This window comes from Fulmarus glacialis, unplaced genomic scaffold (genome assembly GCF_000690835.1).
Source record: "Fulmarus glacialis isolate BGI_N327 unplaced genomic scaffold, ASM69083v1 scaffold13221, whole genome shotgun sequence".
Classification (NCBI taxonomy): domain Eukaryota; kingdom Metazoa; phylum Chordata; class Aves; order Procellariiformes; family Procellariidae; genus Fulmarus; species Fulmarus glacialis.
In genome coordinates this window covers 4,160-20,615 of record NW_009190945.1, presented here as the reverse complement: position 1 = coordinate 20,615, position 16,456 = coordinate 4,160, and the positions used below count along the sequence as shown (strand labels likewise).

General features: G+C 39.6%; 1 protein-coding gene across 2 annotated transcripts in view; it reads left to right on the top strand.

The window, feature by feature from the left end:
* Window positions 1-232: 232 nt before the first annotated feature.
* SLC18B1 (solute carrier family 18, subfamily B, member 1) overlaps window positions 233-16,456 on the top strand; it is a 17,482-nt gene continuing 1,258 nt past the window's right edge. For both annotated transcript variants that reach the window (XM_009586503.1, XM_009586504.1), the window contains exons 1-12: window positions 233-368; window positions 1,477-1,572; window positions 3,248-3,321; window positions 4,094-4,241; window positions 7,115-7,271; window positions 8,798-8,934; window positions 10,646-10,747; window positions 11,737-11,828; window positions 13,003-13,098; window positions 13,909-13,983; window positions 15,441-15,534; window positions 15,635-15,681. In XM_009586503.1, coding sequence (XP_009584798.1) covers window positions 294-368; window positions 1,477-1,572; window positions 3,248-3,321; window positions 4,094-4,241; window positions 7,115-7,271; window positions 8,798-8,934; window positions 10,646-10,747; window positions 11,737-11,828; window positions 13,003-13,098; window positions 13,909-13,983; window positions 15,441-15,534; window positions 15,635-15,681 — 1,193 coding nt within the window. In that variant the 5' untranslated portion in view covers window positions 233-293. The remainder of the gene's footprint in view (window positions 369-1,476; window positions 1,573-3,247; window positions 3,322-4,093; window positions 4,242-7,114; window positions 7,272-8,797; window positions 8,935-10,645; window positions 10,748-11,736; window positions 11,829-13,002; window positions 13,099-13,908; window positions 13,984-15,440; window positions 15,535-15,634; window positions 15,682-16,456) is intronic.

The window sequence follows — 16,456 nt, the reverse complement described above, 5'->3', positions numbered from 1 at the left end:
CCCGTGCGCTTTCGGGGTGGGCTGAGGGGCGGCTGCAGGCTGACACCGCACGGGGGAAGTCTGCGCTCCTCCATGAGGAAAAAAAGCTGTACGGCTTGATTTAATTCCTCAGAGCCGGGAGGGTAGAAGTTTTGCGTGGATTTTAGTTTCCAAACCTGATTTGCAAATTGTGTTTCCCTCTGTCAGTTTATAATACTTTTTTTTTTAATTTTTCTTTTGTATTTTAAGAAGATGGCGTGCCAGAAGTACTTCATGAGGAATCAAGAAGGCTTACCAGAGAGCAGCTATTTACAATGGCCGCGACAGCTTGTATAAACTTCAGTTCAATGATATGCTATTCAATCCTGGGACCCTTTTTCCCTTCTGAGGTAAACAAACAATTTAGCCAGCAACTCTTTAGATTATTTTTTGCATGTTGAAACTTCTAAAAGGATCTTGAACACCGTGGGACCTTTATGGCTGGCTGTAAGCTCTGAGTTAGACTTTTCAGTTGTGGGAATTCATAGTTGATACCCTGATGCTGGCTAAAATAGATTAGAGTGTATATAACGGTGACCTGGATCCTGTCCATGGACTAATTTCATCTTCCCTGTGGCTGCAGAGGAGACAGCGAACTAATGATAAGAGATAGAAGTTGAAATGGATGCTTGGAGAAGTGAAGTAGTTTTTTGCCCAGTGTCGCATAGCAGTTTGGTAGTAGAGCTGAGATTAAAACTCTGCCCATGTCCTGGCTTGCATTTCAGTGGCTTAGCCATTCAATGACTTTTTATTTATAGTTACCTCTCTGTTAACTCACGCTGGGCCATCATTCACTGTGTTAAATTTCCTGACCTAGCAACTGGAGGGGAAAAAAAAATAATCTCTGCTTATGTTGAGTGAATACAATGTTTAAATATAGGATGAAGACAAATGGTCATGGTGCATTTGCAGCAGAGGTCCATGTGTCTCATGACCAAGTTGTTCCCAAGTGTTAACAAAGAAATGTTAAGATTAGTTTTGCTCTAAATGTTCCTATGTACTGCTTGTACCCAAGTGAGTGTATTTTGCCAGTTGGATAAGTCAAAAATTTGCATGGTGCTTGTTATGGGGAGGCATGATACAGTGAAGATAATCTCTGTTCACTGCCCTCTGACCATGCGACAGATCAAAACTTTGTAGCTACCTCTGTTGCACACCAGCTGAAGCCACCTGTATAAGTCTGTTCACCTGTTCAGTAGTTCGGCAAAGAGCACAGTGTTTCCATTCGTTGAGGATTGAAGGTTGCTTTTCCCTTGATTACATACAGCTTAAATAGAAGTGCAGCATGTCTTTAAATTGCTGTGTTGTTACCTTATGAGGCCCTACTGCCTTTGAGAAAGGAAATTGCTTTGTAACTGCACTAATAAAGAATTAAAAAAAATTAAATGTACAAGGCATGAATGTTATTCACCTCAAGAATTTGCCTTCATCTTTACACAGTTGTGATCTTTTTTGCAGGCAGAAAAAAAAGGTGCCAGTAACACTGTCGTTGGCCTGATTTTTGGATGTTTTGCTTTGGTCAATTTCTTGACTTCTTTAATCTTGGGAAATTATGTAAGTATAATTGAAGCTGTAACTTATTTCTGTGATGACACAGGTTGGTACATGAAGATGGTTCTCTAAGGCTGAGAAAAGAGATGTCTCTTCAGTAGCACTCCTGCAGGCTTGTGTCTGCAGTAACTGGAGCCTGGCCAGTCAGTCTGAATCTGACCTAAGTCTTGTCAGTACAACTTAAAAATTACTCTTCTACAGTTCTTGAGGGTAGCATAGGGTGGTGGACATGTAGCTGTTGTGTTTCTCTGGTTAACTATTCTGTTTGCTTCAGAGTAATCTGCTGATCAATTCTCCTTTCTATTACCTCGTTTCCCCCTACCCCCCATTTTATTTATTGCACTTACTTATATATTCTGTTTGCCTTTGGTGATGTTCTTAAGGTGTTTTGTTTTGGTTTTGTTTTTTTTCTTAGTTAGCTGAACCCCTTCTTCTTTTCTGGTATAATGTCTTTTTCTTATCATTTCTTCCTATTATGACTCTCTGCTGTTTAACTTGGTTTCCCCTTCCACTTCATTATATTCTTGCAACTTCAGTTTTCCCACAGATTCAGAATTTTTCTCATGCTGGAGAAATTACAAATAAATTATACAACAGTTTGTTATATGCTGGAGCACTGCTGTCTATGCATTTTTGGCTAGAGCTGCTCAGGATCATACCCTAAGTTGGGGCTGCTGCAGTGTCAGAGTCTTCTCTTCCTTTGGCTGGGCAGTCTCTTTGCTGAGCCCACGGTGAATGATTTTCTCTGGTGGTGAGGTGGCTCATCAAGGTGTCACACAAGTGCCATTGATAAGTCCGATCTTGGTACCTGTAATGGCATTCAAGTATGGCACAACCCTCACCAAGTACTTTGCAGGGGAGAGAGAGAGTGAGCATGCCACCCTCGCTGCAGACAGGTGAAGTGAGCACCAGTAGAGGTGGACAGTCCAGCAATCAGAAATCCTGAGGGTTTCAGTGAAACTCAGCAAAATATGGGCTTTAATAATAGTGGTTGAAATGCAGGGACTTTGTCCAGGCCTGAACAAGAAGAGTCTGAAATACCTCCTGTCCTTAGGGGAAGTTACAGCACAGAATTAGAAGCTCAGATGTACTTTGTTACGGGATTGAGTTAGCTTTACAGCATGCCTCTCGTCATCCTTCACCCTGGTAATGGAGTCTGAAATGAAGGAAGGTGGGGTCCTTTCCCTGGTAATGAATGGAGAAGCCTGAAGCTACCGTGCTTCCTATGCCAAAGCTTTGTGCTATTAAAGGTTGTGATAAATTTGCTTTAAAATCAGCTTCCATTGACTCTCCTGAGGCATATACGTGACAGGTATTGCTGACTTGGCATCACTGATGGTGCTGGAGGGGGAATGTATTACTTTCTGTTTGTTTATAATGAGGAATGCTGCTGTAACCTGCTGCTCTGCAGAAGCTGCAGCACACTACTGTGAAATAGTTAACTGCACCATTGTCTTAACCATTCTGAAAAGTGGGTTAAGTCACTTAACCGTTTAGAATATTTTTAGGTTCAGTATTGCACGAAGGCACACCAGCAGGAGCTGTGTCTCCACATCTTTTAGTTACATATGCTATAAAGTGCCCATAATGTTTTGATTTCTTAACAGTAACTTACTTTGGAAGATTTTTTGATCTAGGCTTGAAGTAATAACATGTAAAAATTGTATTTAATTTACAGCTTACTCATATTGGAGCAAAATTCATGTTTGTGGCAGGGATGTTTGTTTCAGGATGTGTGACCATTCTGTTTGGGTGAGTAATTTTTGTTGGTTGGTTTCGTTGCATTTGTCTTCTAATAATTTTCATCCATATGAAAAGATGGACACAAAACAAAACTGGAAATTCTTGGGCACCTTCCAGGTGTTGGTTAGATCACCTAACTTTTTGCATCTTTACTTTTTATCTATCCCTTGTAAAGCAGAATGAACACTGCTCCCTTTCTGTAGGTTTCAAAGCCTTTTACTATGAAAGCAAAGGAGGAAGGTTCTATGTGTTTAAAAACCTACTATGGTTCAGGAACAGCAAGAAGTCTGTCAAAGTGCAGAATAAGGGAACTATTTATGCATAATGTTTTAATTATTCTTTTCTTAAAAATATTGAGTGCAAATGAGAAGCTTTGCCTGGCAGGCGGAGAGGCTAAACCACTCATTTTAGCAAAATAAAGTTTTATTAACAATGAGGGAAGCTCTTATTGGGTAGTTGTAACTCATTGTGTCAGACTCCTTGCACAGTTGCTTGGAAAAGCTATGAAATACAACAGAAAATGGCATTGGAGTTTTTCACAGGTTAGGTTTTTCATGCTCTTTTCACCACCAAAGAAAGGGGAAAAGGAGAAAGCTGCCAGAAATAGTTTGGTAGAGTTTGAATGACTTCACAATGTGATTCAAAAAGATGTGGCAATAGAAAGCATTGAGTGTCCTCTAACTGCATCCTTTAATGAGTAAGAAATGATGCTCCAGGGCCTTTAGTAGATGACTTGTTGCATCCTGAGAGATCTCCATTTACTGTTTATTTTTTTTTTCAGAATGCTGGACAAGGTGCCAAGTGGACCAATGTTCATTGGTTTGTGCTTCTTAGTAAGAGCAATGGATGCAGTAGGTTTTGCAGCAGCAATGACAGCATCGTTTTCGATCCTTGCAAAGGCATTTCCCAATAATATAGCTACTGTCCTGGTAAGTGCAAAAAACAGTGTTATAGTGTTATAACTTCAGTAGCCGCAATATCATAAATTGCCAGTAGGCAGCCTAAAACCAGGAGGAGAAAATCAGCTGTCTCATGTGCAGGCATATTGGAAATCATCACATAATGTTTGTTTCTAATCTAGAATCACAATCCTAGAACAAATTTAGACCTTAGCATAACTCCAGTTAGCTATAAATTAAGCAGTATGTATTAGTTGCTTATGTTTTGAAGAGAGCTGACCATTGATGGCAGTAGTTATCTCTTCATTTGAAATCAGACTATTAAAATACTAATACAGCTTTTAGTGTCTACTTCTACATGGATAGTAAGAATCTGTGTGGATTGATTCAAGAAATTTGATTAATTCATTCAAATAGTGTTGATTTATATGACTGAAAGACAATTTCGGTTTCATTCTTCTAATCTATGATAAAAGTCATGTATGAGAAGAGGAGAGCTAGAACTTCTTGAAATCTGGAGGGCAGTATGTCTGGTCATCAATGATTCATTTCAACCAGAGATATTACCCTTATTTTGTTGGTTTTTATGGTTTTAGGAAAAAAAATAGGTTTGTATTTAATAAAATGTTGCTTTCTCTTTCTCTTTTTCAATAAATTCTGGTTTCAATTCAAATATAGACTGACAGAAATAACTGGGTTAAATTCTAATGAGTGAACAAATGTTAAGAACATCCTTCAGAACATTTACTAAAATTGGAAAAGTTGATGCTTTTATTAATATTGTTGTTAAGCTGTATAGTTACTTCTATAAAAAAATAAATGTCTATAAAAATATGGCCTCCTAACTAGCAAGAAACTAGTAAATTGCATCAGCAGTGAGGAGTTGGCAATTTCTTTGGAAAGCAGGTTATATATTGCAATCATGTTTTGGATTTGTTCAGTCAATAAGATTAAGGTTTCCTGTTTGCGAATTTTAAAATGTCATATAAATAGGTAAGTAAAGTAACCTTGACTTAAAGGGACTTAGTTATCTATCTTATAATCAGACTTAAAAATAAATGAAATTCTGTGGTGGCAGCCCAGTAAGCATGATGCATAGCTGAAAACGGTATGTGATGATGAAGGTCACCTCAAGACCACAAACAGAAATGCTACACAGCTATGGCTTGGTAACTACCTTTGTTTAAAATCTAGAAAGGGTACTGTCAGAAGACAGATCACTTTTAGATGTTGGTCTGTTTGCCATATTACATACTCTAATGTCTTGTTCTGCATGAGAATAAAACCTCTTCAAATTCATTCATGTAGACTTACTGTCCTTAAATGGACATGATGAAGAGTTCTTGTTACTGTGAGCTCTGCTCATGGTGGTGGCAGAGGCAGGAGGCAGAAGAAAGAGCTGATTAGTAGAAGCAAGGTGCATCCTAGGGTAAAAGCCTGCAGGAATGGATGATGGATTTTTAGCCTTGCTTTCCATTGCCCTTCCTGATAGTGCTAGATACTGAAAAGCACTTTTCCTCTCCTTACCCTTTTGGTACCAGTTTTCAGCCCACCTTTTACCCATTGGGTACCCTAGAGAATGTATGGGGAAGTTATTAAATGTAGGCATGTCAGCCTTGTTGAAGTGGGAAGTTCAGCAGCTGCCAAAATGATCCCTCTGTTGGAGGAGGTATGAACTTCAGAACATAAGCAATATCACTTTTCTTACAATATCAGGTTTACCTTATCCTCCCCTGATCTGTAATAATGCAAAGCCTCAGCTCCACCCCTGCCAATAATTCATTAACTTAGAAGGGCTAAATGATGTACAGCCTGATTTGAACTGAAGTCTCACCAATCATAAATATTTTTTATGGTTGGTGAGCAACACAAGCAAAAGCATTATTTGGATGCAGTTATGTTAAGTCATGGGCATTCCATGTGTCGAAGTTTACCAAAATGTCTCAAATCTATCTAGAAATTTTGAAGACTTGCTAGTCCTATTTTGTTACTAGTTATTTCCTTTGCTAGGAAAGGAAAAGGCTGCGACCCTAGGCTGACCTAGAGTAAAGAACTTGGCTTTTGCTGGCTGTAGCTGCTCTGGGGCCATTTGACCACTCTGACTTGTATCAGTAAAATTAAAGATGAGGATGAATCTCTATACTCTGTTTCTGGGTCCCAGAAGTTAGCAGAACTTTAATTGTAAGCAGTTATTACCACCAGCTGTTACTGGTGGTCTAAGCATTGATTAATCAAGTGTTGATGCAGATGTTGACAGTGGTGACTATGGTGTTGTAACACAAGATGTAAGTGTAACTGTATTATTGTCCTTTTAAAAATTAGTATCTTATAAAAGATGCCAGATTATTAAATTATAGCCAAAATAATCTCCGCCAAAATCCCATTGCAATTTCAGAGTTATTTCCTACCCCTAGTCAGTGAATCCAAACAGTCGGTTATGGAGAGAAAGCTTTAACTTGGCATACGTACCTCATACCATGAGATAATGACCCATTTGAGTAGGCTTGTTTGGGTCCTCCCCCTCAAGCTGGAGTGTAATGGCAGGTGGGAGAGATGATCACTTCAGCCTGAGTTGTCCTACAGATGCTTTCCATCACTAGAGCATTTGTCTTGCCTCAGAACTGGGATCTGTTAGGTGACAGCAGAGTGGCTAATGCCACAGTACAGGTTGTCCCCTGTAAGTAAAAGAGGTGATGGCTGTCACGCAGACAACTGTGAAATTCCTGTCACTATCCCACTTTGTGGAAGTCACTACTAGCTGTTATCACCCTTAGTGATGCAGTGCCTTTTTCTTTTCACTAGCCTACGTTGTTCTGCTCCTCAGACAAATGGCTTGCTTTTTATTGTTACATTGGAGTCAGCGTACTGACTTTTTTTTGCTCGCTTGCTTTTTCATCCTTTAGGGCAGCCTTGAAATTTTTACAGGACTCGGACTGGTGCTGGGCCCACCTTTAGGTGGCTTTTTGTATCAATCATTTGATTATGAGGTTCCTTTCATTACACTGGGATGCATAGTGTTGGTCTTGGTGCCTGTGAATATGTGCATATTACCAAAATACGGTAAGCATCTTTCTTCCTGCCTCCTTCACTCACCTTAATTTCTCATGTATTTAACTGTTCTTTAAAAAAAAAAAATCAGCTTCTGGAGTCTGATCCAACTCAGAGGGCAAAGCTCCAGCTGAATTAACTTGTGATCTTGATCAGGCCCATGTTTTAAAGCTAACCTAAATTAATGCATGCAGATAGCCTGGAATGAATCCAACACCTCATGCCCATCTCTGCGAACACTAAGAACTCTGTGTGAAAGTGAACTGAGATATATTTTTGGTTTCTTTTGTCTCCGTAGCTTCAGGGCTTGTAAAGGATCAGTTGTGTCTGCTTAGTATCAGCTTGTCATTGCAGCTAGTTGAAGAAAAGCTGGAGATAGGTTTTGCCTAAAACAAGAGAACTTGACATGTTTGAGGGGTTGGCAGGGGGGAAAAAACAGAATTACAAGGAGAACAAAAGGGGTTATTTGTACTGAATGATTCAGGATCTGATTAACATGAGAGAATGTTCAAGTTAATAAATAAGGGGTTTAATTGAAGTGCTGGAGGTCATATAAATTTGATTAAAATTTAGATAGCCCTGCTTGGACAAAAAGCTAGCTTAAAGGCAAGTCTTCGCACAAGATTGTAATTGCAAGGTTACAGTTCTGTTAGTCTTTTCTAGGAAAAAAAATAGTAACTTTAAAATACTTCTTTTTTTAAAACCTTTTTTCCTCTTAAATACGAAAACCTTAGAGAACAACTTCATATATATTGACTTTTATAAGAAACTTACAGTGGTTAACCATGTGCTGCTACTGCTGGCTTCCCTCCCCACTTCCCCAAGCTCTGAAATTGTCTGGAGTCATGATATTACTAGCCAGTTTGAAACTATGTTAAATAAATGTTAGCTCTGAGCTGGTGGATGCTAATGAATGAACTTTTAGTTCTATGTATACTTTGAGACATTCAACTATTAAAGCACCAACAGCATTAGGAAGGGACCCTGACTTAGGAATGACATCTAACCATGACATCTGAAAGAAGCTTCCTGTCTGTAGTACAAATTGAACACGTAGGAGACCTGAATAGCTAGTTGCTTAAAAATTCAGACAGATCTCAACTGATAAATAGTAATCTTCTTATTTTACTTTCAAAGCATGTTTCTCTGATTGGATATGAATGGTTCATGTACATGTGCATGTTGTTTTAAGTTGAGACATATTCATGAGATTTTCATTGTATAAGGGCTAGTGGAGAAGTAAGCGTATTTTCACATAATTGAATAGTACATGCTTTTGTTCTTTTCAAATTGGGGATTTGCAATGTTGGAATCTAAATTGTGTACTTTTCTTCTTTTATTCACCTATCAAATTTGTTTTTTTAATACAAAAATAGTATAGTGCATAACAGTCTACTATTGACTTTCATTTGTTAGTTAACAGGAGTAATAGGACTAGTAAAAAGGAAATACTGATTTCTTTTCTAAAGCAAGAAGATGAATCATGAGCTTATGCTGCTGAAAATAATGCAGTTTCCCCCGCTTTTCTCTTGAAACAGATTCGATCCCTAGCAAGGACTCCTTTTGGAAGCTCATTCTCCTGCCGAAAGTCTTGCTACTCTGTCTTACTATATTTTCTCTAAGTGCATGCTTGGGCTTTTTGGATCCCACAATGTCTCTATTTATCCTAAAAAAGGTAAGTCCTGTTAACATGCAGGGAAGTCTTGACTTGCTAAATAGTAAATAACTGGTTATAAGTGTGGTTTAAATATCCTAAACGAAATTAAGCCTTATCCAATTACACTGCTTTAATTAACTGTTAATATTATGATTTCCAAATAACTTGATTTCCACAGTACTGACAAATCACAGTTTCCATTGACACCATCAGTTGCTGCTGTGTCTTGGTAACTTTGAGAATGAGGAAATGTAAGGCCTTTGACAATGTGCTTTTTCCACTTAATTGGCTTTCAGCTGCAGAGTACCTTCTCTGAACAGGGCATAGCAGCTGGTTTTGTAAATGAGGGACCTGTTCCTCCTTTCTGAAAGCAAATTCTGTAAAACTGCAACAGTCACTGACAGTGTTATATCTCTTGATGTGGACATTTGTTTTTGGGGACATGATGTCACAGCTCTGCCTTCTCTTACAGCAATGCCAAAATTAAACTGATTGCAACTATGTAGCCTGCCAGCTGACTTCTTCACTCGCTCATTAAAAAGGCAAATGCCATTTATTTTTAATTTATTTTAGTATTTATTTATTTGTTTCCGACTTAATTTTTTTTTTTTTTTCCCCATGGTGTTTAAGGTAATGAATTTGAAGTAAACAGTTCAAGATTCTGTTCCTCTGTGAAATTAAGCAATGCTTTTTGAGTGGTTTATTAATTAATTGTTTTTCCAGGGAATAGCATTTCACAGGTGGTTGTCCTCCTACAAAATTTTTGTCTGTCTAGTCCAGTACTTAGAGCAGTCATCCAGGATCAAGCAGACTTGGTACTAACCTCTTCCATCAGTGGAGATGTGAACGTATGTCTTCCACCACGCAGGAGAGATCTGTAATTATCCCACTGTAGGATACTGTGCACTTGTGTGGCTCTTCTGCTTTCCCTCTGCTCTGTACTAACAGATACTTGCTGTGAAAGGGCTGTAGCCTTCTTGGCAGGTGTTCTAACCACTAAATTAGAGTTATTATCATGTGCTTGCATATGGCAAGGAAACAGTGAATATTTATGTAGTCCATGCCACATGAAACATCTTGGAATACCTTCTAACTGGTAGTTAAAGCACTCACTTGAGAGACTAGTATACTTTTGGTTCATTACACGTTTTGTTTCAATACAGAAATGTGATTCTGCATTAGGAAAATGTAGACCTCAGGGTGTTTGCAGAAAGCCTCTTACTCATTCTCATAAAAATCCTCCTTTGGCTGAAAAGCCAGAGTTGTGTTTTATAGCACTACTTACTTTTAAGATGCACTGATTAGCAGTGGATGACTACAGCATTTATACTTTTCTAAGTGGAAATAAAACTGAAGATTGGAGAGGTAAAGACTAAATCCATCTGAATTTCAGTGTCTGAAGTGTCTGTTTCAAATATGCCAGATATTAATGTTAATCCAGTGTGGTGGTGTAGGGACATAGCAGTGTTTCCTCCTGAGATTACTTAGGCTTTATCTGAGTACAGTTGTGTCAGGTTTCACTCCATGCTTAGAAATGGAAGTGGAAGGAAACGGGAGCTCTGCTGATTACTTCAAATACTTGAAAAACCTCTGTATCGTATCACTAAAATACTTAAAATCATGCATGTCAGTATTTTGACCTAATATATAATTCTTGAATTGTCCTTTAACGAATGTAGCATATATGGTTATGTTTTGTTTTTTGTTTTATTTGTCTTCCTTTCCATAGTTCAAACTCCCCGCTGGTTATGTGGGCTTGGTATTCCTCGGTTTGGCACTCTCGTACTCCCTGTCTTCTCCCCTCCTCGGACTCCTAAGTGACAAACTGCCAGTGAGTACTACCCTGCTGTTTGTGCAGGGTTAGTAAAGCACTCTGTGCATTTAGTTAAAACTGGAGGACTTCCCATATTGAAGTGATGGATGTAGGCTTGGTCCTGTAAAGGGGTCTGTCTTTCAGGACCTTGCATGTGCACTGAAAACTGCCAACCTGAAGGTCTCTTTTTGGAAGGTCCAGGTAATACAAGAATGTCGAAAATAGTAAAGGATGTTGGACAAGTATCCTGTAGTTGAAATGTGTTGAGCTTTTCCGGTGGACTAAGCATCATCTATTTCCAGCGAATATGGAATGGAGAGTGGGAAAATATGTCCCAGTTATCCATGCTTTTGACCACATGTAATTTTATCAGCTTTTGAGAAGAGGAGTGAAGATGCTCTGATTAGCTGTATTGACTTTATCTCTTAAAAAGTGTAATATCCTAATTAGATCAGCACACCGACTGGCTGACGTTCTCTGCCTCTTAATTGCCCCATAGGAAGAGACTTTGACAGTGGTATACCTAAAACTGCGTGGTTGACAGCCACTACTAATTGATCAAGGAAACCTAGACTTTGAATGCTGTGCATAAAGGACAGTGCCAGTTTTCTGACACTGTTTTCTCCGCACACAAACTAATAATGGCCTTTTTACATGAGAATTACATGCAATGCTACATGATATTTCTTACACTAAGGAAGAGTAAGACCTAAACTACTTTTCTAACAGAGAAGCACCGTTACTCAGTATCCTGAAGAAATCTCTGTATTAAGCAGCTGCTTCCAGTGACTGCATTGGTGGCAAGGGAACATGAATTCAGTGTTTCTTCACGGTGTTCAGAACTGGCAGAGAAATTGTGAATTCCCAGTTTGTGTGTAATGATAGTCTCTACAGGAGCCGTACTTTTCAGGAGATGAAGATTCAGAAGAGGGGTATTAGGAAAGAAAAAACAGTTACATTACAAATTCACATCTTTAAGTTACATACCTCTTCCTTTTCTTTGATAGTATCTCAGGAAGTGGCTGCTGGTATCTGGAGGCTTAATGACAGCACTGTGCTTTTTCATGTTAGGACCTGCTCCTGTACTGCACATTGAAAGGTACAGAACTGCCTCTTCTTGAGCCTGTCCCCTTATGTGATGTTTTTGTGGTAGCTATCATGACCATAGTCATGTATGTCCACAAGTCTATAATTAGCACCTCTGACCGTGAAACAGGGTGTTTTTTAACTTCTAACATGAGACTATGAATGTAAAGCAGTGGAAGCATCTGAAAATGGAGATTTTACAGCTTCGTAAAATAGATCCTTTTCCTTTGCTTTTTACTGTTACTTGTGTTTGCTCATGTTAATGTGTGTGGTGGTAAGAATGCTGCTTTTTATTTTCCTTTCCTCCCAATTCTGTGGCATTTCCAGTGCAGCAAAACGAAGTTCTCTTTCTGTCTTATTTTTCAATTTTCTCTATTTCATCAGCGTTTCTTAACTATGGGTTTTATTTACATGGCTGTGCAGCAGTATTGATTTTTCTTCCCTCTGTATATAGCTTACTAAGCAAAATGCCAAGTTATAGCTTTGTTTTCAGCTAGGTAAGTAAAGACAGTGTCTGTTACACTTGAACACTGCATTGTCGTATCTCTCAAGTTAATTCACATCAAAACACTCTGCTACATTTACAAAACAGCTGTACAGTCCTTTTGTCCTAGGATATACTCTGTTAAAGATGATGATAGGCTTGCTAATGTGCAGAATTAGTCAACTCCTTCCTCCTAGACTTCTAATTTTTAAAGAAGATCATACATTTGAAACTGGTGAGATCATATATTTGAGCTGGTGAGAAAAAGAAATCAGTAAAATCTTCAACATTCTTTTCTTTAGCTAAGTCTATTTGGTTATAATGTATTAGGCTACAAAATTTTAGCTGCAAAATCCTTCACTTGTGCAGCAAACCAAGCCTGGAGCTTGGACACATGTGTTGCTGAGTTAAGCTCATCTATCTGCCTCTTCTCTATGTGCTCCTCTTAAAATGAACTGCATTTGATAAGGAAATACTTAATTTGAGCACAGGATTTTCAAATTCTTTTACAAAGTCTTTTTTTAAGCATAGAATTGTATTTTTCAAGTCTTTGTGTTCAATTAAAGTAGAGGGTTTTTTGGCTTCAAGAAACCTAGTTTTCTGCTCAGTCATGGAGAGCTGATAAAACAGCCTTCAGTCAAACGGGGTCCTTACTTGAAAAGAGTCTTCAGCAGCTAACTACTTTTAAATGCCTCTTTTTCAGTCAGCTGTGGATGTTTGTGCTAGTGCTGGTTTTGATTGGCTTTTCACTTGGCATGAGTGCTATCCCAGTGTTTCCAGAGATACTGCACTGTGCATAGTAAGTAACTCGGTCCAATGCATCTTTCATGTTACTGGCAGTAGGAAACTGCAACTAATTTTCAGGGGTGAATATGAAGTGGGGTTTTAGTGTGACTTTTTCCCCACTTTTTGAGACAGAGGCAGCGAGTAACACTTAAATGCTTCCACTACTCTTTTGTCTTAGTTTTTTCTGACTGAGCACCCCAGTCATTATATTCCAAATATAATTTTGTAAATGTGTACCACCGTACTGCGAACACACTCAAGTCCATCAGACTTTGGGTCTCATAGCACGGGGCAACCTGTGTGTGATTTCATGTACATAGGATTTATTTCAGCTTCTGAGGATGATTAATAGCAATCAGTTTTCACTGGATTTTCAGACTGCATTGGCTTTAACAGCTGCACCTACAGGAGTCATACTTGCTGAAAGCACAAGGTCTGTGATGTGGCTTGGCAGTAATGACCTAGAAGGGTCTTGATTTACTCTTATTAGTATGTTCCTCTTGGAACAAGGTCTTCCCTTCTTAAAAGCCACCTGTCACTGTTTTACACTTGCCGTATGAAACATGGGGAATGAGCGATGGTGTGGTGTTGGGAATCTTACGCAAAAGACATCAGAGATGAGGAGTAGCACTGCAATCCTCCAGAGAGGCAGCAAAGAAGAAAGTACTGGGTTAACAGACATGATTCCACTGTACACTTTTACTTGTTAACTATTTATGTTGTGTGTAAAGTAAAAGGAGGGAGAAAACTCTCTATAGGGGAAGGCTATAGACTGAGACACAATAATGTATTGTTCTACTCTAACTGGTCTGTCTTTCTACAGTGAGAATGGATTTGAAGAAGGTCTGAGTCTGCTGGGACTGGTGTCTGGGCTCTTCAGTGCCATGTGGTCCCTTGGGTAGGTATATAGTCACCTTTTTGTAAGCTATGAAGGTTTGGTTGTTCTATGCTGTTGCCACACAAAAGCCTGCTGCATTACAACCAGAAGTCTTGCATTGCAGTCATTGTGTTGACCTTGATTCAAAAGGTTCTTGCTAAACAGGTGCCTGGTGGACATGTTAAAACAAAACTTTTTACCCAGCAAAGGGAATAGACTCTGAACTTGTCTTCCTTGAAATGTATTGCCCTGCATATCAAAAAGCTGCAGTGATTAAGTGGGTGTTAGCTTGTGCTTCTGTGTGGCCACTTTGGTTGTCACTGAAATATTTAATGCTTAATACAGAGAGAGGGGTGGACCCTAATTTTTTACAAAGCTAAGTCCACCCATATGGAGCAAGCTAGAAGGTATCTGCTCCTGACTAATTCTGTTCTCCCTTCTTCATTTTCCACATTTCCTCCTTTTGCCTGGGATAGCTTAGGGTAGAATCTTCTCTTCTCTTTCAGCCACAGCCATTTTTTAAGGTCTGGTTTGCATAGCTTAGCAGAGTGCATCTGTGTTTATTACCTGGTGGTCATCACAGAAATGAGTGAAAGGCACTCCTGGCTGAGTGACCCTTCAGAGTTGTTACTAAGTGGGAAGTGACCGAGTCCTCCTATTGACAGCCACTTCCAGGATTTTTTTTTATCTGTCCTTGTAGTCCTCTGTGGCTGCAGGTGGGTTTCAGTGGTACAAATCTGCACCGTTTTTTCCAAGCTAACTGAAGTTCTAGCTGTCCTGTTTTGGCATAGGGTTCAGTACAGATATAGGTAGTATAAAGTTACCAAACCCCAGTTTTATGCTGTTATCAAACCTCATTTTATTATGTGAGTTGCTTCCAGGAAGTCTCTCTGATTTTACACAGTTTTGTCCCTTTTTGTAGCGAGAGACGGTATCATGTAAGACCTTTCATAAAGTGACAGCAGCTGCATAACCTTTCATGGCATGAAGGTGCAGGGCAGTTGCATACATACAGCTCAACCTTGCAGCGACCGCGTCTGTTCCAATGTGCCTCCCCACCAGTCTATATCCATCAGTCTTTTGCCTTGAAGTTTGGAAGGTTTACATTTTGAGGGATGAGAGTTTAAATTTCTTTTATGATAGAATTGATTGGTGTTGATGCCCTGTTAGAACATGGTCCTTAATGGGGCCTCTAAGCCATTCCAGATAGAGAAAAGAGTGCATTCAGCTTTCTGATGTGGATCCTATTTCCAGCTGAGGAGGTAACTGGACAGGTTTATTGGGGCCATGGCAAACAAAGAATTAATACTTATTGTTGATTATAGGAAAGTTAGGTCTGTGGAAGACAATCTGTTTGTAGAGAAAGGAGAGAGAATCAATGCAGGGAAGCCACAAAATGCAGTAAAAAAATTCTCTGAGGATATGATATGTTATCTTTTTTGTTTGACATGCCAATACCTCATTTTGATTTGTTGCAGGGCATTTGCAGGTCCGACTCTGGGAGGATTTCTAAATGAAAAGCTGGGTTTTGAATGGGCCTCAGCCATCCAAGGAGGATGGGCACTGTTAAGTGTAAGTAATTACACATTTTTTGCTTTTTGTATCTATTGCAATTATGAGCTATTGCATAAGGTTATTATTATTACAATTGTAACTGACTGTTTCCTCAAAGGGTCTTGCAACTGGAATATTCTATATCACTGAGGCAACAAGGAGAAGGTATGCTGAGATATTTATTCTTTATTTTGCTTGCAGCCATATAAAGCAAATCTTTGAAAGCTGTGCCTCCTTTTTTTCCTCACTACCAACCTGATAATGAATGACAGGATGAACAGTAAAAATATTGCTTAAATACTTTGTCTGTATGCTTTCCTAAATCCCTACTGACCTAAACAGACACCTAAACCAGGCAATGCCTGTTCTATACAAGCAACAGGACTGCGTCATTAACGAGCAAACGCTACTGATGGTTCCTCCAGGAGGGTGTCTGTGAGCTGGCATTGGCTGGATGGTCACACCCAGAGAGTAGTGGTCAACAGCTCAATGCCCAGATGGAGATCGGTGACGAGTGGTGTCCCGCAGGGGTCCGCGTATTGGGACCAGTACTGTTTAATGTCTTCACCAACGACATAGTAGGATCGAGTGCACCTTCAGCAAATTTGCAGATGACACCAAGCTGAGTGAATCAGTCAAGATGCCTGAGGGATGGGATGCCATTCAGAGGGACCTGGGCAAGCTCGAAGAGTGGGCCCGTGTGAACCTCAAGTGCAAGGTCCTGCACTTGGGTCGGGGCAACTCCCGGTATCAATACAGGCTGGGGGATGAAGGGATTGAGAGCAGCCCTGCCGAGAAGGATTTGGGGGTACTGGTGGATGAAAAGCTGGAAATTGAGCTGGCAATGTGCGCTCACAGCCCAGAAAGCCAACCATATCCTGGGCTGCATCAAAAGAAGCGAGGCCAGCAGGTCGAGGGAGGTGATTCTGCCCCTCTACTC